The 27,206-nt window shown below is 49.0% G+C and overlaps 1 protein-coding gene across 3 annotated transcripts; it reads left to right on the forward strand.

Moving 5' to 3' along the window:
* The first annotated feature begins 3,289 nt into the window (after positions 1-3,289).
* On the forward strand, positions 3,290-25,261 carry METTL22 (methyltransferase 22, Kin17 lysine). Of its 3 annotated transcripts, XM_053556557.1 has the most exons (11): positions 3,290-3,377; positions 8,267-8,435; positions 9,871-10,254; positions 15,219-15,259; positions 15,348-15,492; positions 17,901-17,972; positions 19,286-19,339; positions 20,646-20,726; positions 20,988-21,090; positions 23,670-23,838; positions 25,170-25,261. In XM_053556557.1, the coding sequence occupies exons 2-11, from the start codon at positions 8,303-8,305 to the stop codon at positions 25,203-25,205; spliced, it is 1,218 nt and encodes a 405-aa protein (XP_053412532.1). In that variant the 5' UTR covers positions 3,290-3,377; positions 8,267-8,302; the 3' UTR covers positions 25,206-25,261. The 3 variants fall into 3 exon arrangements, with proteins under 3 accessions (XP_053412532.1, XP_053412534.1, XP_053412533.1); XM_053556558.1 differs by lacking the exons at positions 3,290-3,377; positions 8,267-8,435; positions 9,871-10,254 and adding exons at positions 10,261-12,126; positions 13,507-13,624; XM_053556559.1 differs by lacking the exons at positions 15,219-15,259; positions 15,348-15,492.
* Positions 25,262-27,206: the final 1,945 nt, after the last annotated feature.

Genomic DNA, 27,206 nt, shown 5'->3' on the forward strand with positions numbered 1-27,206 from the left:
CAAGACGGAGAGGAGGAATGCCCACCGAATAGAAGAGGAGCTGAGGGACCCAAGCAAGGAAGGGGGGTGTCCAGAGTTGAAGCTCCTTGGCCAACAGAATGGCCAGTATAAAGGACTTGAAGGGGGTCATGATTGGGTTGGGAAGGGCAGTGAGGAGGTCAGTATGGCTGGAGCAAGGAGTGGATAGGAGGTGAGGAGGGGAATGGTTGTGAGAATATTGCTTCTCTTTCTATGTAAGATGGAATCTCTAAGAGTTTGGTCAGAGGAAGGACAAGATCAGACTTTTATTTTTAAAGGATCATTCTGCTTGCTTTAAATTTGAAGAGAAAACTCTGAGAGCTTTGAACAACTCCTTCCTGTACCCTCCCCAGACATAGACACCCTCTGGGGATAACTGAGAGAGCCCTCAGTGAACTAGAGAGATCACTAGGACTAGGATCCCATCCCAAGACACCTAGCTGGCTCTCTAGGTACTGTCCTGGGGGGTTTCAGGAAACACAATCTGTTCCCTTAGAAGGAAAATTTTTTTCTTATTTGTGTTACTTGGTCACCCTATCAACTCCCTGTGTTTTATCAACAGTGACCATGAAATTGATATTGACATTTATGTTTTGAAAAGAGAATCTCTGTTTGAAAGTAATTAAAACAAAGGGGGCCAGCTGTGGCCATGTCTGTGCACATATGTGTACATAGCTGTGACCCCAGATGCCTGTGTTTATATTTGTGTGTCCATTGATCTGTGTGCTGTGGGTGGGTACCGCCGTGCCTGTCTACATGTGCCTGTGGCCACATCAGTGTGGTATACATCCCTGACAGCTCCAATCTCTCACACAATAAAGTACAGAGTTCTTACCATGGTCTAAATGTTCTGACTCTGGCTACCTTTACATTCTCGGTTCCTTCTGCCCATTCTCTGGCTTGCTCTGGGCTAACCAAGCTGATTTCCCTGCTGTCATTAGAACACATTTAACACAGTCTTGCCCCAGGGCCTTTGCACTGGCTGTTCCCTCCACCTACAATACCCTCCCCTAAATGCCTATGTGGCCCCTCCTCACTTCATTTAGCCTCTGCTCAACTCTTGCTATAACATCCTGGCCTCCCTAAGCCACTTGATCTGTCTCCATTCCCCAACCTGTTCTCTATAACCAACATGGCCACCCAGCACGCTGTATGTGAATATACAGAGAGAAAGATAGGTAGATTTTTTTTTTATCTGCCTTTCCAACAGAATGTGAGTTCCATGAGAGGTGGAACCTTGACTGTTTCATTCCTTTTTGTGTCTTCCTTCCTCCCCTCCCTCCCCTCCCACCCCCCACACAGAATACTGGCTGATATGTATTTGTCAAGTTAAAAAACAAATAACTCTGCGTGAAGCTCGGGGTGTTTGCAGGTCTGCATACACATGTTTGTGTGTGTTCATGGCACCTTCATGGACATATCTGTGTGGAGAGACAGCATGTCAGGACGTCTGCCTGAGTCTGTGTGCATGTCAGTGTGACTCTGGTGTGTCTGGTGTGTCTGTGTGTGTATTTACTCAGGTGCAGAACAGACCACAGGAAAATCAGTAAAGGAAGAAAGCAGCTTTGGGTACTTCCAAAACCTGCTGCCCATTTGCCAGTTCTGTGCAAGTGCATTCCCATTTGTGGGAACAGTAACAAAAGTTCACCCAGGCCTGGGCTCCCCAAAGCCTGTGCTATCATTGCTGATGTCTGTGCTCCCTGAAACCCACTCTTCTAAAGCCCTGTGGGGTCCACAGAGAAAACACACAGCAAAGGTCTGACAAAGGTCTGCTGGAAGATAAATGGAGACTGATGAGTTTCACGCTAAGGCCTCCAGGGCCCTGAACTGCTTACTAACTTTTAGGTTGAGGATACTTCCAAGTTTAAACTTTAACATTTGTGTTGAATTTCTCTTCCTGTTAGACACCAACTAAGACAGAGATTATGGATTCACCCTTGTGGACTAAAGAAAAAACAAGCTTTTAAGGAATTAAAGTTAAGTTTTCAGCAGAGTCTTACTAAGAATTGCAACTCAGGAGGAGCGTTTCTGTTAAGGCTGCTTCAAAGTAGAGGTTCAGCCCACTCAGCAGGTGGCTGCTGTGTGCGTGCTCTCAAATTACATTAGAGCAAAATCCCACCAAGGTTTGGGTGCAAAGGTACATCTAGTTATACAAAGGTTGCCCAAAAAAAGGTATGCACATTTTAAGAAAGGAAAAACTGCGTTAAATTTGTAATACTCAAGTCACATTTGACTTCTGCAATTAAGAGTTGCTTGGCTTGGCACCCCGTAGCTCAGTGAGTAGGGCATCGGCCACATACACCAAAGGTGGCAGGTTCGAGTCCCACCCGGGCCTGCTAAATAACAATGACAACTGCAACCAAAAAATAGCCGTGTGTCGTGGCAGGTACCTATAGTCCCAGCTACTCAGGAGACTGAGGCAAAAAATCGCTGAAGCCCAAGAGTTTGCGGTTGCTGTGAGCTGTGATATTATAGCACTCTACAGATGGCGACATAACGAGACTATCTGAAAATAAGGGGCTCAAATGTGGTTTGTATTAATTTTTTGTTATCAGTATATATTATTACAATTTATAGTTTTTTTCCTTTCTTAAAATGTGTATAGATTTTGGGGGACCCTCTGTAGATTACAGAGGCATCATCAATAACCCCGTCAGACATTTTCTTATGCACAGATCATTTTTTCTACAAATGCAGTGATTCAGACAACAGACATGGAAGCTACGCTCTATCCATGCTCTTTACTTAGCATCTCAGGGCCTTCTTCCAGAGTGCCAAGCTGTCCCTGAGTCAGGGGCTCTGCAGAACGAGCAAACATAACTTCTTATACTTGCTAATTTGTCTCAGACCCTGGTGTCGGGCTTACGAGGAGTGGATAAATTACTGAGATAGCACAACGACACCCAGGATAACAATGACTGTGCTGCATGCTGTAACCAGCACCCTGGGGACCGCCCAGGCTCGGGGTCCCTACATCCCGTTTGGATCCAGGCCTTACCACTTAGCCTGTGGGTCACTTTGGGCAAGTTATTTAACTCCTCTGAGGAGTACGTTTGGCCATCCACGTGCAGAGGCGTCCCCACCTAGGCCAGTTGCCCCAGCAAATGGCCACAGACCACAATTGTGCGCCTGCTTCTACCGCCGCTGGAACACCACAGCCCAAAGCCAGAGAAGGAAAAAGCGCTGGGTGGTGCTCGCGCGCACACGCGGCCTGGGTAGGTGGGCGTGGCCAGGGTGGGGCGAGCGGAACGGGCCCGCCGGGGGGCGGGACCGCGCATGCGTGGATTGTCTGTCATGGCAGCCCCCCGAGTCCAGCGGTGACTGGGTCGGGTAGGACTCCAGGCTGGGGCCCGAGGCGGGTAAGTTCCTGGGAGAGGCGATGGGACGGGGTAGGGTACATGGAGCCTCTTGGCACAGAGCCTAACTTTGGAATCGTCCTCACGTAGACCTGAGGGCCATTATTCCACTACAGTCTGATCCCACTCTTAGCCTCAGTTTCCCCCTTTAAGCACGGCTGTTGGAGGAGGAAGTCCAGGTGCTTACCTGGGTTTCCGTCCGATGTTCAGGCAGCCTCTCTTTGTTCCAGATTAGGAAAGGATAACGGTGCGCTAGCCGTGACTGCCTTTGAGGACAATGGTTAACCCCCAAGAGTAAGGTCACAGAGGCGGCCAGACAGAACCAGGAGCCCCTGATTCCAACTCAGTAAGCCGTGGCCTGTCCAACTCTTTCCGCACACTCCACCTCAGACCCTGGTTCCTATAGCTTTCTCTCTGGCCCTCTGTTCCCGGTGCCTGAGCATAAACCATCACAGAATCGTGCCCCATTCCTGATTGTTGAATGAGTGGTACCTAATGGAAAGAAAGAGGAGGAGGGCAGTTATTTCAACCACGTAGTTCCAGCAAACTGCTGTTTAGGACATCTTGACTGCGGACTGTAGGCGGTCATAGGCGTAAACTGGACGGGGCCTGAATGAGGACTCCACAGCCCTATTGGAAGAGCCAAGAACACCCGGCGTCTCCTGCTTCTGGGATGAACTAGCCAGCAGCCCGGTTGGGGGTTGGGGTGGGTTCTGTGAGACAAAGTAGTAAAATCATGTTGCCCATTCTGCTTGCCAGCAAAATTTCGCAAAATCCCTCCCCAGCAGAATTTCTCAAAGGGCAACCCTGTGGAAGAATGCCCTGAAGACGATATGCAGGATAGAGCACACTTTCCCGTCTGTTGCTTGAATCACTGATATTTTTAAAAAGATAAGCTCACTGATCCTAGACCTTGCCTCTTCCTGTATATAACACCTGACCAGGTTAATGATACTTTATAATCTATAACCAGATGTACTCCTGCACCCAAACTTTGATTAGATTTTGCTCTAGACTCTAGAGCAGTGGTTCTCAACCTTCCTAATACCGCAGTGTATTTTCATTATTACAAACGGGTCGTGACCCGCAGGTTGAGAACCACTGCGCTAGAGTAACTTTTGAGTGCATGTAGAAACTCTGTCGTCTGATAAACAAGCTGTGGCTGAGGCACTGCTTTGGAGCAGCCCTAACAGAAACTGTCTGAAAGATTCCTGGATTCAGTCCTCAGTAAAACTGAATAAAACTAACTTTAATTCTTTAAAGGCTTAGTTTTTCCTTAGTTGACAGTTCCCATCTGCAACTTAGGTCAGTGAGGAAAGGAGTCCAAAGCCCATCTAGTCCTCAAGTTACAAACATCCAATTGACATACAACTTACACTTACAAACAGAGGCTATTATAAGTAATAGGTAAATATACCTATTCCAACTTACATACAAATTCAACTTAAGAACATACCTACAGAACTTATCTCATTCCTAAGCTGGGGACTGCCTGTACTCCCAGACAGACTCTCAGCTTTTCCTAAGTAGAAAAACTGACCATTGCCTTTTTCTGTCTTCCCAGCATTCCCTTTAATAATTATTATTATATTGCTATGATAGTAATACTATCAGTATTTTTTGAGCATTTACTGTGTCCTGAGCCCTGAAATTGATCTTGTCTTATTTACTCCTCAAACAGCCCCTGAGATGAGTACAAGAGGGCCTCCTTATTCCCAGGGAGCTATTTCTGGAGAAGGCCCCTTAGAGCAGTGGTTCTCAACCTTCCTAATGCCTCAATGTATTTTCATTGTTAAAAAGGGGTTGCAGCCCACAGGTTGAGAACCACTGCTTAGAGGGAATCTTCTTCACCTAGTCTTCCATTGCAGAGTACATTTCATGGGAAAGCTGGGTAGTTTGAATTTTAAATTGAAAATTCAACTACAAATTAAGAATTGGAAAGGATTTTTGTCTGTATGTAAGAACATTTGAAACCAAGCATAGTGGCTCACACCTGTAATGCTAGCACTCTGAGTCTAAGGCAGGAGGATCACTTGAGGCCAGGAGTTCAAAACCAGCCTGAGCAAAATCGAGACCATGTCTCCACTAAAAGTAGAAAAATGAGCTGGGCATGGTGGCATGCACTTACAGTCTGCTGGGGAGGCTTAGGCAGGAGGTTTGCTTGAGCTTAGGAGATGGAGTTGGAGTGAGCTATGATGATGCCATTGCACTCTAGCCTGGGTGACAGTGAGACTCCGTCTCAAAAAAAGCAAAGAACATTGATTTGGGGGGGTGGGGGTAGACATGTACTCTCTCCAACAGAATTGCACTATAGCAAAAAATGGCATCATTTGGTTCACCTTTCACAACAACATTAGCATCCTTTGGTTCAACTTTCACAACATCAGAGAGGATTTTTATTATTTTTTTTCCTCCAAAAGCTATATGTGAGAGTCCTCAGTTTTTCCCCAGCACATCCCTCAGGACTTGTAGAGCCAAAGCTGCCTTTGAAACAAATTGTGTGGTAGGTCTAAGTTGTATTTCCTCTTCCTGGAGTCAGTCTGATGTTGCCAGTCCTCATTGGTTGAGAGCTTTTTCCTGAAGGTCGAATATTTCTCCCATCACTTTCCTTGACACCCTGAAGTCCTACATTGATTTGCCAGATTCACAACCCACTTGTTCTTTGTTGGTTTACAGTGTCAAGTAGGAAAGCTGGCATGCAGACTAAAAAGGAATTGTCTGTTTCCTGAAAATTTTTATGTTGTGACAGTTTTTGTTGCCTTGTGACAAGCACTCAAACATAGGAACTCCAGTTGTATACCCAGATCATAGGGACAACCTAGGTTATGACAGTCCTTTTTTCTAGTTGAAGAAATGGAGTCCCTGGGGGTTTCATGACATGCCTAGGGCCCACATCTAGTACACACATCTACCAAGCCAACCTTTTTTCTTCTCTGCCACAATTGGAAGAATAAAAGTTGCCTTGGCCACACATTAAATACACAAAGGCTAACTGGCAACTGATGAATGAAAGAAAAAGTCCATGCATACTTTTCAAGATACCTGACACCACAGATGAGCAAAACAGTCCTCAAATAATTAGGATGTGGCCCACAGACCACAGGTTGGACACCCCTGCCAGGGTAGGCTGACAGGGTTTATGGGCAGGTTTGAGTCAGATGCCTGAAACCAACCCCAGGACAAGGAAGTTGCTGGTATTTTACTAACATTGTTATCGGCCAAGGATTGTGCTGAGTACCTTACCACCAGTAACACTGTAAAGGGAGACTGGCTGAAGAAACATGTCCAGAGAGGTGAAGTGATTTTTCCTGAGGTTTCTAGGCAAAGGGGTGAGAGACCCGAGTTCCCACCTGGTCTGCCCAGCTTCAGAACTCATCAAACTGACTAGGCACAGTGGGCTTATGCCTATAATCCTAACATTCTGCGAGGCTAAGGCAGGAGGATCACCGGAGCTTAGGAGGTGGAGACTCAGCCTGAGCAAGAGTGAGACCCTGTCTCTACTAAAAATAGGAAAATAAGCCAGGTGTTATTGCAGGCGCCTGTAGTCCTAGCTACTCAGGAGGCTGAGGCAAGAGGATTGCTTGAACCCAGGAGCTTGAGACTACTGTGAACTAGGCTGATGCCTCAGCACTCTAGCCTGGGCAACAGAGTGAGACTTTGTCTCAAAGAAAAAAAAATTCCAACTGCTGCTCCTGGGTGTCTTTGATGAGGTGGTACATTTGGTCACAGGAGATCCTTCCTAGTTTTGACCATATTGCCTTAGGCATGGTTTTCCAAACTTTATTTTTTGCTTATCTCCATAATTTTTGTTCATGTCTTTATATCACCTGTGCAGTGATTCCCTTCGTTGCTTTTCCTTTAAGTCCATTCACTTAAAAAAAAAAAAAAAATTCACAGGAAACCTTTAAAACAAATGATATTTGGGTGGGTGGTATCATCCTCTAGAATAAAAAAAGAATAAAAGGCTATAACAACTAAATCCAAAGGATAGACTGTGATTACTGGTTTGGGAAAAAATACTTCTGAAACACATTTGGTGGAAAGAGAAGATTGACTTTTTCTTTTTTTTTTGAGACAGAGTCTCACTTTGTCACCCTTGGTAGATTGCCATGGCATCATAGCTCACAGCAACTTCAAACTCTTGGGCTCAAGTGATCCTCTTGTGGCTGGGACTACTAGTGCCCACCACAATGCCCAGCCATTTTTAGAGACAGCGTCTTGCTCTTGCTCAAGCTGGTCTCAAACTCAGGCAATCCACCTGCCTCAGCCTCCCAGAGTGCTGGGATCACAGGCATGAGCCACTGCACCTGGCCAGAAGATTGACTTTAGATGATATTAGGGGATATATCTTACATCTGGTAATAGTCTTGCAGTTATATAGGAAAATGATCTTAGGAGATAGACACTGAGAAAGAATTTAGGGGTAAAATAATGCCTGCAGTGTTCACAGTTCAAGGGGAGGGAACTAAGTGGGTAGGGCAAGTGCATTGGCAAAATGTTGGCCATCATTGAGCCCTGGGTATGTGGTTGTTCATTACATTACCCTAATGTTATCTGTTTGAAATTTTTCATAATAAAAAGGTTGAAAAAAATAAAAAGGAAAGGAAACTTTATCATTATAAATGGAAATTTAGATCCTTTGCCATAAATGTAAGGTTACTATGAAAACGAATATATTATAAGCAAATAGCACAATTAAATCCTACCTGAACTCTTTTCCCTGGCCAAGTCTCTGAGACTTTCTCCTTAGGAAAAAATTAAAAGGAATTGAGAAGAAAAGCAGTTTCTCCCTGGGGGATGCAGAGCTTTCAGCCACTTCATGGGTTCATCCACACGGATGAACACCAATCCCGTGTGTCACCTGCCATGCTAACGACCTGTTCTCGCCTCAGGTGCTCCTGTCCCGGGATTAACGTGGCACCTGGGCCATGGTGCAGCTGGCTTCTGCCCCAGCCATGGACGAAGTCACCTTTAGAAGTGACACCGTGCTATCAGACATCCACCTCTACACCCCAAACCATAGACACCTCATGGTACGGCTCAACAGTGTGGGACAACCAGGTAAGGTCCTGGGTCCAGGTGCCCGGGCATCTCATTTGTCTTCTGCTTTTTCAGATTCATCTCTTTGGGGAAAATATTGGGAAGATTGGATTGTTTCATTGTTATCCTCACGCCACTTCTTAAGTGCCCTTCTTACACAAGCAAACTCCCATGGTTTGCTGAGCACCTACTGTGCTCAGTCCGAAAGCCGAGAAGCATCAGCCCGGACAGGAGTAAAGGAAAGGCACCCCAGGCAGGGGGAACAGCCTGTGAGAAGGCCTGAAGGCAAGAGCAGTGGTTAGGCTCTTCCTTTTGCAGCCCTGCCCATGGTATCACAGGTGCATTTTCCTTGGCTTGGGTGGAGAACAGCCCACCTCATGGCACAGAAGGGTGAGGAGAAGAGAAAGGATTGTAAACAAGTATTCCACACTCACTCTGAACTGTGTGCTTTATATAATGACTGTCCCATCATAACCCAGGACTGGGCACTATGATCCTCAGGATGCAAATGAGGAAACTGAGGCTCCGAGCAGATAGGTAACTTGCCCAGGTAAGACAACTGGGTGGTAGATGGGGGGGTCCAGCGTAGTGCTACCCACTCTGCAGTCCTGGTAATGCCTGCCCCCCACCCACCTCTCCTGGCACGTATGACTTTCTGGTCACCAGATGGTGAGAGACACTTCATATCCTTGTCCTGTCCTCCATACCTTAAGAGGCAGAAGGGTGTCAGTTTATACATTGCACAAACTGGGCTTGAATCCTTGGCCTCATCCACATACAAATCTATGTGGACTTGGTCAGCTTACTTAACCACCTTAGGCCTCAGCTTCTGTGTGTGTAGAATGAAGCTGATGATACTGTCTCCATGGAGATTCTGAGGGTTAAATGAGATGATACTGGCCAAGTGATTGCATTGTGAATCTCTGTAAAATGTGGCTGTTCTTGGTGGTGATGGTTATTGCCTGGCTGTTCTTGGTGGTGATGGTTATTGTCAGCACAGCCACCCAGAGTGGTCACAGCCAAATCAAATGGCCCTGTCTGCTGGTGTTCATGTATCTCTTCCTGGTCTTTTTTTACTTTTGAAACAGAGTCTCAAGCTGTTGCCCTGGGTAGAGTGCCATGGTGTCACAGCTCACAACAACCTCAAACACTTGGGCTCAAGCGATTCTCTTGCCTCAGCCTCCCAAGTAGCTGGGACCACAGGCGCCTGCCACAACACCCAGCTATCTTTTTGTTGTTGCCATTGTCATTGTTTTACCTGGCCCTGTGGGGTTCAAACCCTCCAGCCTCAGTGTATGTGGCCGGCACCCTACCCACTGAGCTACAGGCACTGACCTCTCTTCCTGGTCTTTAAAAAACTTTGCAGATGGTAATCAAATTTTCTCAGAGAAAGAGAGGAAGACAAGAAGAACAGACACCTTGGCATTCTTACTGTGTGTCCTGTCTTGCCTTTCAGTTTTCCTGTCCCAGTTCAAGCTTCTCTGGAGCCAGGACTCTCAGACAGACTCAGGGGCTGAGGGCGGCGATCGCCAAGATGCTCACACAGAGGAGCCTCCTCTTGCCAGGACAGGCGGCGCAGGGTCCCCTCTGGGAGGTGGCCACAGGAATGAGGGTCTCTCCCTGCAAGCCAGGCCTGATGCCACTGGCCAGGAAGGGGCAGGAGCTCGTTTGGACGAGGACGGGGATTTGGACGTAGTAAGGAGACCACGGGCCACCTCTGATGCCCACCCAGCCGGGCCTCTGAGAGACAAGGTACATCCCGTGATTCTAGCACAGGAAGAAGAGGACGACATGGGAGACGAAGCACACGGCAGCAGCCCCGACAGTGTCATCAAGATAGGTAAATGAAGGTCTGACACGCTTGCCACTAAAGCAGCTCCACGGTGTTGATCAGGGCACAAGCACAATGTGAGTGCCCACCCCGTGTTCAGCCTGGCCGTGCAGAGTGTCAGAACCTGCGGCAGCGAGGGCTCTCCTGCTCCACTCACAGCACCACCAGCCTCACACCCCTCCATGTGCCTCCTCACCTGTGGCTCTCTCCTATGCTTTGCCTCCTTCCTAGAGCACCTGCCCCAGCACAGTTCTCATCACTGTGCAGGTCCCAGGTCAGCCCTGCCTCCCCAGGAAGCCTCGCAGCTGCTGCCTCCTTCAGCTATGCTCTCTGAACTCAGCATGAGGAGGGTGTGGGGCAGGGTACAGTTTTTGGAGGGTATGGCCAGGCTGGGCTGCAGCAGGGAGACACAGGAGGCTCTGGACCTGGAGTGTGGCAGAGAGGGATGTAGATCTGAAATTAATCAGGTACAGGACAGTCAGAGCTGGAAGCTAGGTAGGAAAGAGGTTTCCACTTGTAGTATCTGCCACTCATGCACAGGGGTCAGAGCAGAGGGGATTGGTGACCCCACGCTTTCAAATCTTGAGACCTGGTGCTCTAGAAACACCAGGAGCACTAGGGAGCCAGGGCAGGAGGTGACGATGGCTGATTTCCTGCTGTGCTTTGGATGTCTCTGCCAGCATCCTTTCCTATGATCTCAGGAAGTGACCAGCCCAGTAGCCAGCAGCTCCCTGGTGATGAGGCAGGGTTTGAATCCATGTGGTCAGTCCCACAGCTGGCACTCTTGCCACCCCCAGCACTGCTTGTGTGGGGGAAAGAGCTCTGATTTGAGTCTGTCCATTAAGATCCATTGTCCTGGGCGGCGCCTGTGGCTCAGTCGGTAGGGCGCCGGCCCCATATACCGAGGGTGACAGGTTCAAACCCGGCCCCGGCCCAACTGCAACCAAAAAATAGCCGGGAGTTGTGGCGGGCGCCTGTAGTCCCAGCTACTCGAGAGGCTGAGGCAAGAGAATCGCTTAAGCCCAGGAGTTGGAGGTTGCTGTGAGCTGTATGAGGCCACGGCACTCTACCAAGGGCCATAAAGTGAGATTCTGTCTCTACAAAAAAAAAAAAAAAGATCCATTGTCCTTCATGGTACCTGAGGTCTTGTGCAAAGGGCCCTCCCAGCACTGGACTGGGACAGGGAACAGGGTCAGTGAGTGACACTTAGAAACAGAGAGAATAACAGCACTGGTACCCGTCCCTTCATCCATCCAACAAGCAGTTTCTGAGCGCCTACACAGCAGCGCCCAGCAGGTTCTATCCCAGATCATTCCAGCAGGGTGACTGCTCCCTGGTTTTCAGGTATGACCTGTGGTCCTTGGGCCTTGACAGGTAAGGCTGAGTATTCCCATTTCACAGAGGCGGGGACCGAGACTCAGAGAGGTTGAGGAACTTCCCCAAGGTCACACAGCTAGGCAGTGGCAGAGCTGAGACTCATGCCAGGTCTGTCTGATGCCACAGCCTGTGTTCTTAGCCCTCATTGTGTGAGCAGAGCATTTGAAAGTGGCTTGGAAAGTTCTGTTTCTCAGGGGGGCCACTGATGGCTCATGTTGCTCTCACCCCTCATTTGCTCAGCCTCCCAAGAGGAGGGGAACAGTAGGGTTGGTGATTCTACGGTTGATGTTGGCCCTCCAGTGTGTATGTATTTGGTGTTCTGGGAACTTGCCATCCTCCGATGTGCTCAGAACAGAGTCCTGCAGGAAAGGGCTACAGTGTGGCCCCCTTCCCTGCCTGCCTCATTTTGATGACCTCATTGCACACCCACCCATTATCTGGATACCTGGAAGTTCACCTTTTTTTGCTATCAGTGGATCCATACCTGCCCAGAAGGAGGAAAAGGTAATTAAATGCTTGTGCCCAGGTGATAACTCCTAATTATTTCATCCTCAGCTATAGCACTTTCACCTGCAAAACTTGAACTAGTCCTGCACAGCTGGATTTTGAGCCCAACACCACCCCTCCAAAACCAGGTGACCTTGGACTAGTGACTTGCCCACCCAGAACGGCATCTTTGCTCTTATAAAATGGGGTCAGGGCTGCTGCTCTCCCTGGGTTTTGGTGATAATTTTGTGAAACACTACCTGGTAAGTGTCTGGGGCGGGACTCAGCACAGAGTAGGTGCTGACTAAGCACATATCACTCTCTTGACCACACTTTTCCTCTGACCTGTAAACCAACCCTTTTTTTTCTTTAGTTATGGACTCAGTTGAGAAACTGATTTTTTAAAAAGAAAGAAAAATAATAAATAAATAAGAAAGAAAAATAATGTGTTTTCTTAACTATTTGAGGGGATTGACAACAAATCCAAAAAGGTCATCTTGATTTTCTAGGGATCCGTGGACCCAAAATTCAAAATAAATCATGATCATTTCCCTCTTTTTTTTTTTTTTTTTTTTTTTGGTAGAGACAGAGTTTCACTTTATGGCCCTCGGTAGAGTGCCATGGCATCACACCGCTCAGAGCAACCTCCAACTCCTGGGCCTAGGCGATTCTCCTGCCTCAGCCTCCTGAGTAGCTGGGACTACAGGCGCCCGCCACAACGCCCGACTATTCTTTTGCAGTTCGGCCGGGGCTGGGTCCAAACCTGCCACCCTCGGTATATGGGGCTGGCACCCTACCAACTGAGCCACAGGCACCGCCCCATTTCCCTCATTTTATAGATAAACCAAGACCCAAAAAGAACTTGAAAGCAGTAGGGCTGGAACTCGGGCTGTCAGACTGAGTTATGTGCCTTCCCACTGGCTGTGTGAACTGGGAAAGTTGCATTACCTTTCTGAGCTCAGTTTCCTCACCTATAAAATGGGTATAACCCTGTCTGCTTGTAAGGAATTAGAGAACACACGGGAAGCTCTTCTCACAGTACCTGGAACATATCGCGTGTTGAATAAATGTGAGCCACCACCAGGTTTAGGGAGAAGGGAGATGCTGAGGAGGAGGTTTGGGTTCCTACAAGTCTAGTGACTCAGTTAGCAGATGGGGTAAGACACAAGATTGTGGGGTCTAATGGGGGAGGTACAAATCAGATCCTAAAACTATCTCATCTCGTCTCGTTGCTAACCTAGAGTTCGTCATGGGCGTGGTTCCTCAGGCTGGTCTTTTATGTTCTTATGATGCTTTGGAATCATAATTCCCCTTGACCCTTGTTAAGAAGGCCACTAAGTCAGCTGGGCTTCAACTTCCAAGTTGTCTACCTGCAGAGATCCCTTCTTCCTCATCCAGGGCAGATGTGCTGGGCAGTCACTGAGACCTGTGACTCCCCTGATGACTCATCATGAAGAAGAATTTGCCTATTCAAGAATCTGCACTCCAGACTCAAGAATACTGTCAGACAGGCCAGGTGCAGTGGCTCATACCTGTAATCCCAGAACTCTGGGAGGCCAAGGCAGGTGGGTTGCCTGAGGTCTGGAGTTCCAGACCAGCCTGAGCAAGAGTGAGACCCCGTCTCTACTAAAAATAGAAAAACTGGCTTGGTGCTTGTAGCTCAGTGGCTAGGGCACCAGCCACATACACCAGAGCTGGTGGGTTCGAATCCAGCCCAGGCCTGCCAAACAACAATGACAACTACAACAAAAAATAGCTGGGTATTGTGGTGAGCGCCTGTAATCCCAGCTACTTGGGAGGCTGAGGCAGGAGAATTGCTTGAGCTCAAGAGTTAGAGGTTGCTGTGAGCTGTGACGCTACAGCACTCTACACAGGGCAACATAGTGAGACTATGTCTCAAAAAAAAAGAAAAAGAAAAACAGAGGCAAGAATATCACTTGAGCCCAAAAGTTGGAGGTTGCTGTGAGCTATAATGAATGACACCATTGCACTCTACCCATTGTGACACCTTGAGACTCTGTCACAAAAAAATAAAAAAGAATATTATCAGACACAGGAAAGAGGTCAGCTGCACTTGGCTTCCCGGCGTCCGTGTTGACCAGGTTTTCATGGGGAAAGTGTTCTGGCCTGTTGGAGTCTGATCCCAGGGAGCCACACAGCATCCTGCTCCTTTGTTTCATCTGTCCCCGAGCATCCCATTCTCTCCTTGTCACTGTGCCCTGATGTTTTCTCTTGTCAACAGTGTCAGCAAAAATCACATCTTAAGTCACTTTTTTATCAGACTCCCAAATTAGTTGATTTTTTTTTTATTGAGGGTGCAAAGATTTAAGTTACATTGTTTGCATTTGTTAGGTAATGAGTTAATTCTTAAATCCTCTTATTTCCATTTTGCTTTAGAAAAGTATATCACTTGATGTTTTGATCTAATTAGATTTTTTTCCCTGACTGTGACCTTGGGCTGGTCTTTTCCCCTCCTTGGGCTTCAGTGACCACCATTTGTCCAAGGGCTGCAAGCTTTGATGAGACCAGCAGTTTTCAGATATTGCTCAGCCCTTGCTCCATGGGAAGCATTATCTGGCTGAACCCTGTTCTGACCCTACAACTGAGGCAAAAGGGAAACTTCTGCGTTTTGTAGAAGAGAAAACTGGCCTTTATGTCCAAGTAAAGTGACTGAAGTGACCTGCTAGAAAATGACAAAACCTGCTTCTCACACAGGTCTGTCTCACCTCAGTCCATGCTATCCCTCAAGAGAAGCTGACCACCCCTTGAATACAGCTGGGGAGGAAAAATACACAACCACTGCACTTTTCAAGTGACAGCATTTTAGGCCAGAGCAACACAAAGTCCTGGAAGGAGCATTTTGTTGAAAGTGCCCTCCAAGCTCGGCCACAGTATCCAATCCAGCGACGGCTCCTGGTCTCTGAGTGATGCTCAGACACCCACTCCCGACTGTTAGCACGGCCTCTTTCTGCTTCTATCTACAATACCCAACTCCCACTTCCAGCGCCCTCTGATCCTATTGCCAGATTGCCATGTACCCCTGTCTGTGGTTTTCTGTCCATCCCCATTTTTACATTGGCCATTTCTCTTTCGGTTTCCATCCTGTCCAGAGCACACCATGGCCACCCCACTGGAAGATGTTGGCAAGCAGGTGGGTAGGTCCCGTCCACTTCCTGTGGCCCCGAAGGGTCTCCACAGAGCCTCACGTTGCCTGTCACTCCTTGTCATCTGCCTTCCAGGTGTGGCGGGGCGCCCTGCTCCTGGCAGACTACATCCTGTTCCAACGGGACCTCCTCCGAGGGTGCACCGTGTTAGAGCTGGGGGCGGGCACAGGGCTTGCTAGCATCGTTGCAGCCACCGTGGCACGGACTGTTTACTGTACAGGTAACTACAGAATGACTCAGGCTGAGACGTGTAGTATGTACTGACTGTGTAGAAGAGGCAGTGACACTGGGAGTCAGACGTTGGCTGTGTTAGTTTTGCCATCCTGATCTGCAGGTATTCATGTTTTTCTGTTTTTTTCCATGATAGTATCAGAACAAGCCAGCCGTGGCTACAGTATCACCTGATAGGTCTTAGACTATGGAGCTCACAGTAAGTGTCTGGCCTTTCTGTCATAGCCTGAGAAAGAGCACAAGTCTTGGCTCGGCGCCCATAGCACAGTGGTTATGGCACCAGCCACATACACGGAAGGTGGCAAGTTCAAACGCAGCCTGGGCCAGCTAAGCAACAATGACAACTGCAACAAAAAAATAGTCAGGCGTTGTGCCAGGCGCCTGTAGTCCCAGCTACTTGGGAGGCTGAGGCAACAGAATCGCTTGAGCCCAAGAGTCTGAAGTTGTGAGCTGTGACGTCACAGCACTCTACCGAGGGCGACATAGTGAGACTCTGTCTCAAAAAAAAGAAAGAAAGAGCACACATTTCAGAAAACTGTGGGAAATATGCCCTGTTAAAACAAGTTTACTGGGGGTGGTGCCTGTGGCTCAGTGAGTAGGGTGCAGGCCCCATATACCGAGGGTGGTGGGTTCGAACCCAGCCCTGGCCAAACTGCAACCAAAAAATAGCCGGGGATTGTGGTGGGTGCCTGTAGTCCCAGCTACTTGGGAGGCTGAGGCAAGAGAATCACCTAAGTCCAAGAGCTGGAGGTTGCTGTGAGCTGTGACACCACGGCACTCTACTGACGGTAACAAAGTAAGACTCTGTCTCTTAAAAAAAAAAAAAAGTTTACTGGCCTGGTGTGGTGGCTCACACCCATAATCCCACCATTTTGGGAGGCTGGGTGGGGAGGATTGCTCGAGACCAGGAGTTTTTGGGCTGCTGTCAACTATGATGATGCCACTCTACCACAACAGGTCTGGCAGCAAAGTGAGACTCTGTCTCAAAAAAAAGAAAGGTGTCCTGTGGACTTGTATCAGTCACCTGATAGGAGATGGGTAATAGAGGTTTTAAGGTCCGTCCCAAACCCCCCACTCAGACCTTGCTGAGGGAAGAAGGGACACACTTCTGGTTGGTGCCTTCAGTTTGCTTTTTTTAATGCCTGAGGTTGAGCCTCTTACTACACTGGAAATCTGTTCATGTGTCCTTTTCTGTGAACATGGTACTCATATACTTTGTTCATATTTTTTAATCCTCTAATATTTTCCAAATTATTTTTAAAGCCTTTTTTGTGTGTGTGAGACATAGTCTTGCTCTGTTACCCTGGGTAGAGTGCAGTGCAGTGGTGTGTTCACAGCTCACAGCAACCTCAGACTCCTGGGCTCCAGGATCCTCCTGCCTCAGCCTCTTGAGTAGCTGAGACTATAGGTGCCCACCATGGTGCCTGGTTAATTTTTCTATTTTTAATGGAGATGGGGTCTCACTCTTGCTCGACTGGTCTCAAACTCCTGAGCTTAAGATGAGCTTAAGTGATCCTCCCTCCCCAACCTTCCAGAGTGCTAGGATTACAGGCATGAGCCACCTGACCCAGCCTCTTTTCTTTATTTTTCTTTTTTTTTTTTTTTTTGAGACAGAGCCCCAAGCTGTCACTTTGGGTAGAGTGCTGTGGCATCATAGCTCACAGCAACCTCCAACTCCTGGGCTTAAGTGATGCTCTTGCCTCAGCCTCCCAAGTAGCTGGGGCTACAGGCGCCCGCCACAACGTCCGGCTATTTTTTGGTTGCAGTTTGGCCGGGGCCAGGTTTGAACCCGCCACCCTCCATTATGGGGCTGGCGCCCTACTCACTGAGCCACAGGCGCCGCCCACCTTTTTTTTTTGTGAGACAAGTTCTTACTCCAATCTCCAGGCTAGAGTGCTGTGGCCTAATCATAGCTCACTTGACCCCAAATTCCTATGTTTGAATAATCCTCCTGCCTTTGGCCTCTCAAACAGCTGGGACTGTAGGTATATGCCACCATTCCCAGACAATTTTTTCTTTTTTGTAGAATGGGGTCTTACCCAGGCTTGTCTTGAACTCCTGCCTCAATACTGGCTCCTGGGGTTGCTATGAATGTGAAGGGATGAACTATGGAAAGTGCTAGGCCTGTTTTACATACTTGGAAAATGTAATGTACCCCTTCCCTCTGGAGTACACACAGAGTCTCTCCCCATCAGGATGAGAATCTTTTATGTAGGGCAAAAATCAATGAAAAGAGCCTTAAGGTGGACATATTTAATTTTGTCGGGAAGACACACAGGAGAAACGTTTCTGTAATTTCTGCAGTTGTGCTGTCAGTAACAGCTCTTTCTAGGTAGAAGCACGTGAGAAGAGTGTGTAAGGACCGGTGCTTTACGGCTTGCCCTTCTGTCATTCCAGATGTCGGTGCAGATCTCCTGGCCATGTGCCAGCGAAACATTGCCCTCAACAGCCACCTGGCTACTGCTGCAGGTAAGGCCCAGAGGGAGGTTTCTCTGTTTGGCAGGTGGGACAGACACCCAAGACTGTGACATTGGGAGGTAGTTTCCACCTGTTTCTTCCCTTTGCACCAGGTAAAAGAAGGGCGCATAGCAATTCCTGGGATCACCTCTACCTCCCCTGTCTCTCTCCCCAACGTAGGCAGCAGCCCCTACCTATTCTCCCTGGCTCCTCGCTGGGCCAGTGCAGGCTGTCCTCCATGAAGCACCCAGGGTCACCTCACTTAGACACAAGCCTGACCCCTTCCTTCTCCACTGACACCTTTCAGGGGCTTCGTCATCTATGGGATGAAGTTGGGATTCTTCCTCGAACTGCCAAACCTTCCTGGCCTAGGCCCCGCCTGTTTTCCCACCTCCTCTCTTGACAGTCCTGTTCAGCCTGTGTCCAGAGATCCAAGGACTCATTTCACAGGCAGATAGCCCCACCCCCACTTGCCTGATGGAGTCCCTGCAGGGCCAGCAGGGATGAGTGGGCAGGACTGGTGATGGCAGCCTCGTGTCCTTAGGGGCTTTCTGTCCCACCTTCCTCCGAATAGTCCCATGGGCTTCAGGCCCTTCAGAAGTTTCTCATTGCTCCTCTGCTCCTTTCTTCTATGGCCATACACACTGCTCAGCCTCCTTTGAGGCCTTTCCCCTGATACCTTTCTCCTATCCCCCTGCCAGACTGCTCTCCCCTCCTGGAAAGTCCCCATAATGCCAGAACCTTTGCTATTTCCCGTGACATAGGAACTCCCATCTCTCCTCCTGATGTTGCCCTGGCTGCACAGACTTATAGTCACCTATTAACTAGGGAGCTGGTCCCCTAGGGAGCTGGTCCCCAAGAAGAGGGACCATGACTCTTAAGTCTTTGTGTTCCCTGTGCCTGGCACAGTCACTGACACTCAGCACTCAGAACATGCCAGAAGGGCGGGGCGCAGTGGCCAAAACACCTGTTGTCCCAATACTTTGGAAGGCCAAGGCAGGAGGATTGCTTGAGACCAGGATTTTGAGACCAGTCTGTGCAATAGCAAGACCTCATAGCTACAAAAATGTTTAAAAGCTGCTGGGAGGATTGCTGTAGGGATGAAAGGCGGGTGGTGGTCAGGTATGAAGGAGTGAGGACAACCAAAGTGGGTGGAGGCTAGATGGAAGGAAAAGGGTCAGAAGTGGAAAGATGATGGGTGGTGAAAGGATAGTTAGATAAGAGGGAGGATGGAGAAATTGATGTTGGTGTTTAGCGTCGGAGTTTATCTTTTTTCCTAATTATGTGTTGAGTTTGGGGAGTTACGTGTATGTTTATTTTTCCAGGTGGTATAGTTAAGGTCAGAGAACTGGACTGGCTGAAGGATGACCTCTGCACAGGTGTGTGTTTCCCTCTGACGTTGGCTTTGACTCAGTGGTTCCTCTGTAACTCCTCAAGGCTTCCAGCTCTGTGGCCTTGATGGAGTGGCAGAGTCATGGCTGATGCCACAATCCCACAGCTCGTGGCAGGTTCCCTCCGTTGGCCACTAAACATCAGCTGTCACTGTGTGAGGACCTGCTGTGTGCTGGGTGCCTCACATTACCTTGTTACAGGCCTCATGGTATCACTGTAAAGTAGGCATGACCTGTAGACATATCCCTGGGCTGGGAGCACAGATAGCACACAGAGAGGTCGAGTGCCTGCCCATGGGCACACAGCTAGCAAGCGTACATGGCAGGGCCAGATGTGAACTCAAGTCTGTCAGATCAGGGGCGTAGGCCATTTCCCAGCAAACAGTGGTGCCAGGAAGCCCTCTGGGTAGGAGATCTCCCTAGATTTCTTACATCCCTAGATGAATTCAGACCTAGGTGCTTGCTCTAACATCGCATAAAAGCTTCTTTTCTTTTCTCTGTCAAATGTGAGATTGACAGGTGAGGACAGTTGTTCCTTGAGTACCTGTCACCTGTCATGCATCGTGTAGGTCCTTTGATCTTTGTAATGGTCCTATGAAGGAAGTATTGTGCCTCTTTCAGTAAATGTCAAAACTGAAACCAAGAGAAATGAAGGAACTTTCCTGGGGTCACACAGCAAGTAGGTCGGGTCAGAGTGCCCTGGACAGTGGTGTAATCGTGCTCTGCACAGGGCTACTGGCCAAGGGGTGGTGAGGCCAAAATCCGCCCTCCCCTCATTGGCCAGAGCAGATGCCCTCAAAAAGGGCACCTCTTAGGCTGTGACCATGCAGGGGCAGCAGGGAGCCCACAGCCAGGCGCTGGGAGTCACGTCTGCCTGGTGATGCCCCCTGCACCAAACTAAGCTAACCCTGTTCTTCTTTTTTTTTTCTTTTGAGACAGAGTCTCATTGTGTTATCCTCAGTAGAGTGCCGTGGTGTCACAGCTCACAGCAACCTCAGACTCTTGGGCTTAGGCGATTCTCTTGCCTCAGCCTCCTGAGGGGCTGGGACTACAAGCAGCCGCCACAATGCCTGGCTATTTTTTGAGCTGAGGTCTCTCTCTTGCTCAAGCTGGTCTCAAACTCCTAAGCTCAGGCAATCCACCCACGTCAGCCTCCCAGAGTGCTGGGATTACAGGTGTGAGCCACCATGCCCGGCCCCAGCCATTTCTTCTAAGAGACCTTCCTTCAGTGGGAGTTGGGGGCCAGCAGAGAAAGAAATGAGCACGAAATGTCCTTTTTTTCCTTCGTTCATAGATCCTGAGGTCCCCTTCAGCTGGTCAGAGGAAGACATTTCTGACTTGTACGATCACACCACCATACTGTTTGCAGCCGAAGGTAAGAAACTTCCCCTTTGTCATGCATGTCCTCTGTCATTACACATAGTCCAGGGCAGTGTCCCCTCGCCTCCCCTGAGTGCTCTGCATTTCAGCAGGACCTTTCCAGGGTGTTCTACCCAACCCGCATGCAGGTTTACTTCTGAGATCTGTTGCCGCTCTGTGTGGACAAGGATTCCCTCTGGAGTGTCCGTGTGGGTCCCTTGGAAAAGTAGATTTCTCCAGTATTTGCAGCTCTCCCTTACTTTCTCTCTTCCTGCAGTGTTTTATGATGACGACTTGACTGATGCTGTGTTCAAAACACTCTCCCGACTCGCCCACAGGTTTAAAAATCCCTGCACAGCTATTCTGTCAGTGGAGAAGAGGTGAGCTCTACACCTGGGGGCCCTGCTGGCCGGGGTGTCAGCCGCATGCTGCCCTCTGAACGCTTCCTCGTCTCTGTTGTCATTAGCACTCACTACCACTCACCGAGCACCTGCTGCGTGCCAGGCCCAGGCGGGTCCCTCACACATATCACCTCTCTTAGTCCTCGTGCTAACCTGGAGGCAGGTGCTGACGACCCAGTTCACAGAAGAAGGCAGGAAGGCTGTGGGACCTCAGGGACATGCTGGGGCACAGATGTTAGTGGTAGTTGAAGATGTGGGTGTGGCTGCATCCCTGAGCCTCAGATTGGCCACCACTCTGTAGAAAGCCTCTCTTCCTGAACATTCTTTCTGGGGGCCATTAGCCCTTCAGCTCCCCCAGGTTCCTTCTTGCTGATACAGATGGATTTTGTGCTCATTTCTCTCTGTTTTTTCTTTCCTTTTCTTTTCTTTCTGTTTTTTTGTTTTTTGTTTTGTTTTGAGACACAGAGTCTCACTCTGTCACCCTGTATAGAGTGCCATGGCATCATCATAGCTCACCACAACCTCAAACTCCTGGGCTCAAGCCATCCTCCTGCCTCAGCCTCCTGAGTAGCTGGGACTACAGGCACCCACCACAACATCTGGCTAACTTTTGTATTTTTAGTAGAGACGGGGTCTCGCTCTTGCTCAGGCTGGTCTCAGACTCCTGAGCTCAAGGGATCCCCCTGCCTCGGCCTCCCAGAGTACTGGGATTACAGGCGTGAACCTCCACGCCTGGCCTGTGTTCATCATCCAACAGCCCCTCCAGATGTTTCTACTTCAACATGTGAAGATGCTAAACGGCTCCATTTATTGAGTGTTCACTGTGTGGCAGCTATAGTGCCAGACACTTCACACACATTTCCCTAACACTTAATAGTTCACATTTCTGAAGGCAGTTTGGAATATGTAGTCAAAACCGTAAAACCAATTATATTTCTTGACCTAGTAGTTCAGCATCTAGAAATTCACATATACAGAGCCGTCCATGCTCACACACTTGTCCCAGCGTTGTTGGTACTGATGATGCCTGGGACTTCATTTGAGATCCACATCAACCAGTAGCAAGGCCTAGACCTCAGTTGGATCCTGATTTTATATACTGTAAAGGGAAAAGATCAGGACAGGCAAGAAAAGTTGAACTCTTGACTATTTGATATTAAAGAATTACTGCTGGCTCAACGCCTGTGGCTCAAGCAGCTAAGGCTCCAGCCACATACATCTGAGCTGGTAGGTTCAAATCTACCCCGGGCCCACCAAACAATAATGATGTCTGCAACCAAAAAATAGCTGGGCATTGTGGCAGGCGCCTGTAGTCCCAGCTACTTGGGAGGCAAAGGCAGGAGAATCGCTTGAGCCCAGGAGTTGGAGGTTGCTATGAGCTGTGATGCCACAGAACTCTCCCCAGGGTGACAGCTGGGGGGGGAAAAAAAAAAGAATTCTAAATTTGTTTTAGTTGAAAAGAGTTTTTTTGAGACATTCATCGACATGTTTATGGAGGAAATGCTATGACGCCTGGCAGTTAGTTTTTAATGACTTATTGGGGTGGGGGGCACAGTGGCCATGAGTAGACAGGGGCTGAAGCTGGTGGTAGCTTCATCATACTGTCCTCACTCTTTGTGCATGTTTGAAATTTTTCATAAAAGATTTTAAAAATAAAAGGGAATGTAGCAAAGAGCTTGAATTTCAAGTTAAATTGTCCTGCAGATTTAAGTGTTAAAAGGCAAGTGAGGCCAGGCGAGGTGGCTCACGCCTGTGATCCTAGCACTCTGGGAGGCTGAGGTGGGAAGATTCCTTGAGCTCAGGAGTTCAAAACCAGGCTGAGCAAGAGCAAGCCCCATTTCTACTGCAAGTAAAAATTATTAGCCAGGCATTGTGATGGATGCCTGTAGCCCCGACTACTTCAGAGGCTGAGGCAAGGGGCTCTCTTGAGCCCAAAAGTTTGAGGTTGCTGTGAGCTGTGATGCCAGGGCATTGTACCCAGTGCAACAGAGTGAGACCCTATCTCAATAAAAAGGATAAACAAAGGTAAATGGCAGGGTTGGGAGACCCATTTCTGAATTCACTCACTATGAATCATCTGCAACCCTCCAACTTCCTGGCAATGTTATCTCCATCCTCTGCATCCTTCACACCACTTACCAGCCCACCTCTCATTCATTCATTTCACATAGCTGTGGGGCAGCCCTATGTCCCAGATTCTACTCCAGCTACAGGTGGAACAAAGCAGGAGCTCGCAAGGCTCTTCCTCAAGTATCAATCTAAGGCTGCCTCTTGCACCAACCTGCAGCTCCTCAAAGGCGGGAGATGTCTTTCCAGTCTTGTAATCTTGGGCACATGACTTATGCCTTCTGCCTTATGCCTCAGTTTCCACATCTATAAAATGGAAGCAGTCAACCATCTCTAACTCTCAGATACAGGAAGGAATTGCACTCAAACACTTAGCATGAGATAGGCGTTCAGTAACCCACTCGGAGGAGATGAGATCCGGGAGGCAACAGGAAAGCAAGTTGGGTGTCCAGTAATGACAGTGGCTTGTGTGTCGGCTGGTTGGTTTGCAGGCTCAACTTCACACTGAGACACTTGGATGTCACGTGCGAGGCCTACGACCACTTCCGTTCCTGTCTGCGGGTACTGGAGAAGCTGGCGGATGACAAGCTGCACTTTGTGGTGGAGCCCGTGGAGGCCTCCTTCCCTCAGCATCTTGTTTACGAGCGCATTCGGCAGCTGGTAGGTCTGGGCCCACGGGCAGGGCCTGGGTTGCTGACGGGGCAGAGGACATGATGAAGCGGGCTGTCCATGTGCAGCCCCAAGTGCTGCAGGGTTGAAGGCGCATACTTGGTGCCATCTGTAGTGAAATTTATGGGGGAATCTGCACCCCATTCTTAGCAGTCACCGTGTCTGTAAATGACCCACAGGTGTGCCCTCACCTGTGACTTTTCTAGCACACTTTCTCTGTGGGCAGTTCCGACTCCAGAGGGGCAAGACAAGGGCAGAAGGTTGTTTAGGGAGTGGGAGTCCCTGGAAGGATCTCGATGGGCTGCAGAGGACCCAGCCTGGAAGCTGATGGTCACATTCTCACTGTGGGAATGTGCTGGCCTGCGGACTGAACAGGCCTGTCTCATGACTGCCGACCCTTCTGACTAAGCATGGTAGAACCCCATCTTACCAGGCTGACTGGTCATCCCAACAGCCATGGCTAGCGTGCTGAGCACCATACTGAGGGCCTTTGTTTACTGTCTCTTGCTGAGATAGGGCACATCACCCAGCCAGGAGGCGGCAGAGCTCGGGGCTTCATTCTGCATGTCACTCTCTAGTACAGCTTTAAACTCAGCACTTGGGGGAAATTTAGAAAGTCAAAATTACCCTTAAAAATCCCCTAAAATTATCCAGAACTGGAGCCATAGTAGAACAGAGATTGAGAATTTACTTCTTTTGTCTTTGCCTCCTGGCTGTGGCCTCCATTTCACTGTGCCTTCCTCGACCCAGGCCTGGTTCTAAGGAGGAAAAGGAGAGGATGAGGGATGAGGGAGTTACCTGAGCAAGTGCAGCATGCAGTCTATGTGGTTCTGGGTGTCAGGAGGACCCTCCATTCTTTGCTACATCACCTGTGGCAGCCTCCCTGCCAGACGTCTCAGTCAGCCTCCAAGTAGCGAACAGGATGCGAGGTTACAGTGAGACCTAGGCATGTGCCAGCTTTAAGATTAGCATCACATGACCCAGAAACTCATCATCTCACAAAATGCAGCAGTCACAGTGCAGGTGCTTAAGATCCCCCAAAATGGAAAGATCGTGGCAACAGGCTGCCATTCTCCTCATCTCTTTTGCTCACGTGACATCAGGTGGCCCTGCAGTTATTTAATGCCAGGACTCATTCACACAGCCTCTGTGCTACAGTCAGACAGAAAGAACAGCCCCCAGTGACCCACTTCCCACTGCCCCGTGTGGCACCGTGATTTGCATGTTGTTTGACTACTCTCTTTGACTAATTACTTTCCTTGATAGAATCAGAGCCATTTTGTTTACACACTTGGAGAACCTGTCCTTTCTGTTTGCTGCAGGAGCTCTGGAAAGTCATCGCAGAACCGATAACGTGACCTGCGGCAGCTCAAGTATTCTCATACGTTTCTAATAAAATCAAACTCTCACCAGAGTGATGCACTCAAGATTTTGTCATTTTAAAACTATGGCAAATGTACCTTGTTATATGACCCAAGATGGTTCTCTGGGGCCTGTCACTGCCTCCCAGGAGCAGCCAGGGGTGTCACTGCCCCGGACTGTTTGGTCACCTGTTTGTCATGTGTGGTGACGTGTCCAGGAGTGCTTGATCAAGTTGAGCAAATGTTCTCAGCCTGATTCCACCTGAGGCTGTCATTGCAGCCACGCATGTCCCTTGTGGGCAGAGGCCATTGCTGTGCAGGGAGGTTTTTATGCTGCCCTCTCCTACCTAGTTATAAATGTCTTTAATGTCGTTGCCACAGCTGCCATAATAACAGCTCTCAGAATAAAAGCCTGGTTTCCTCCCCTGGCCCTACGTGCTCTGTCCCCGTCCCTCTGCAAGGGCCCCATGAGGAGGAAGGGGCCAGCCCAAGAGTGGACTGGACTGGACTGGCATTGGCCTTTTTCTTACTATTAGCCCTTTATATCCCAAATCAGGTACACTTAGAGCAAAGGTAAGAGTTGCTGTTTTAGATTCCATGCAGTGACCCACCTCGGAAATGCTCCCTTCAGCCTGGGCTTACCTCCCTTCCTCTCACGTCTCGCCATCTTCATCACATGCACAGAGAGATGTCCATCTGTCCTTCTATCTCTATGCCTCTCCTCCCGCCTGCACCACTGAGACCCTCTCCCACTCTCCCTCACTCTGCAGATTTGGCCTCGTCTTCCAGCATCCCTTGACCATCCCTGCAGCCCGCTCCACACCTCACTGCTACACTGCTCACTTTGCACCAGAGCCTGGCATGGCCCTCCTCACCCACTCCTGCAGCCCAGGCCTCCTAGCTTCCCTGTCCAGCTATCCTGCTCACTGTCCTGCTCCCCGTACACCCAGGTCTGATTCTCAGCCCATTGTACCCCTGGTCATTGGCTTATCTTGATGTCAGGATCTGGCAGTTGTAGGTCTAAATTTATTTCACCTTGCCAACAAATATAAGAAATCAACAGGCTTGTCATACCCATTTTACAATTGAGAAGACTGAGGCTTCAAGAGGAAAAACTTCTCTGTGAGGTCAAGGACCTTGTTTGTCTTAAACATCACTGCATGGGGGGCGGTGCCCGTGGCTCAGCGGGTAGGGTGCCGGTCCCATATGCCGGAGGTGGTGGGTTCAAACCCAGCCCCGGCCAAATTAAAAAAAAAAAAAAAAAACATCACTGCATGGCTGGCATGTGGTCCAGAACAGAATAGTCTAGCACATAGTGTTGAATGAATTAGTAATGGAAATTCTTGATTGGAATAGTATTTCCTAATTCTGGCTGATTTTGCCTCCAGGAGCATTCAGCAATGTCTGGAGGCATTTGGGGATGTCCCATTAGGGAGAGAGGGCTGCTTCTGCACCCGTTGGGTGAGGCTACAGATGCTACAAACATCCTGGAGAGCACAGAGGAGCCCCCACAACACAGGCAGACCCCACTGGCAGATGCCAGTCATGCCAAAGTAGAGAAATCCTGCCTCGCAAGAGAAAACTGGCAGCTTTAGGATAAGAGAAATGGGTCTCAGCCAAACTCGTAACTCAGGGGATGCAGAATGAGTCTGAGCCCGCCCCTCTGGGAGCAGGAAGAAAACCTGCACGTGTACATTACTGTAAGTCTTCCGAAGAGCCTAAAAGACAGAAGTGATCCTTGTTTTACACATGAGACATCTGAAGTTCAGAGAGGTTAAGCCATTTACCCAATATCACACAGCTACTGAGGACAGCGTCAGGCATGGAGCCCACATCCTTTTGCCTTCCAGACCTGTGTTCTTCCCACATGTCCATCGTATGGTCCTGGACCAGCAGCCACACCCATGGCAGTACCTGGATTCTTTCTAGAAATGTAGCATCAAGCTCAGCCCAGAACCACCCGAGAATCTGCATTTGACAAGAACCCTGCATGATTTT

This window comes from Nycticebus coucang, chromosome 12 (assembly GCF_027406575.1).
Source record: "Nycticebus coucang isolate mNycCou1 chromosome 12, mNycCou1.pri, whole genome shotgun sequence".
In the NCBI taxonomy this organism is placed as follows: domain Eukaryota; kingdom Metazoa; phylum Chordata; class Mammalia; order Primates; family Lorisidae; genus Nycticebus; species Nycticebus coucang.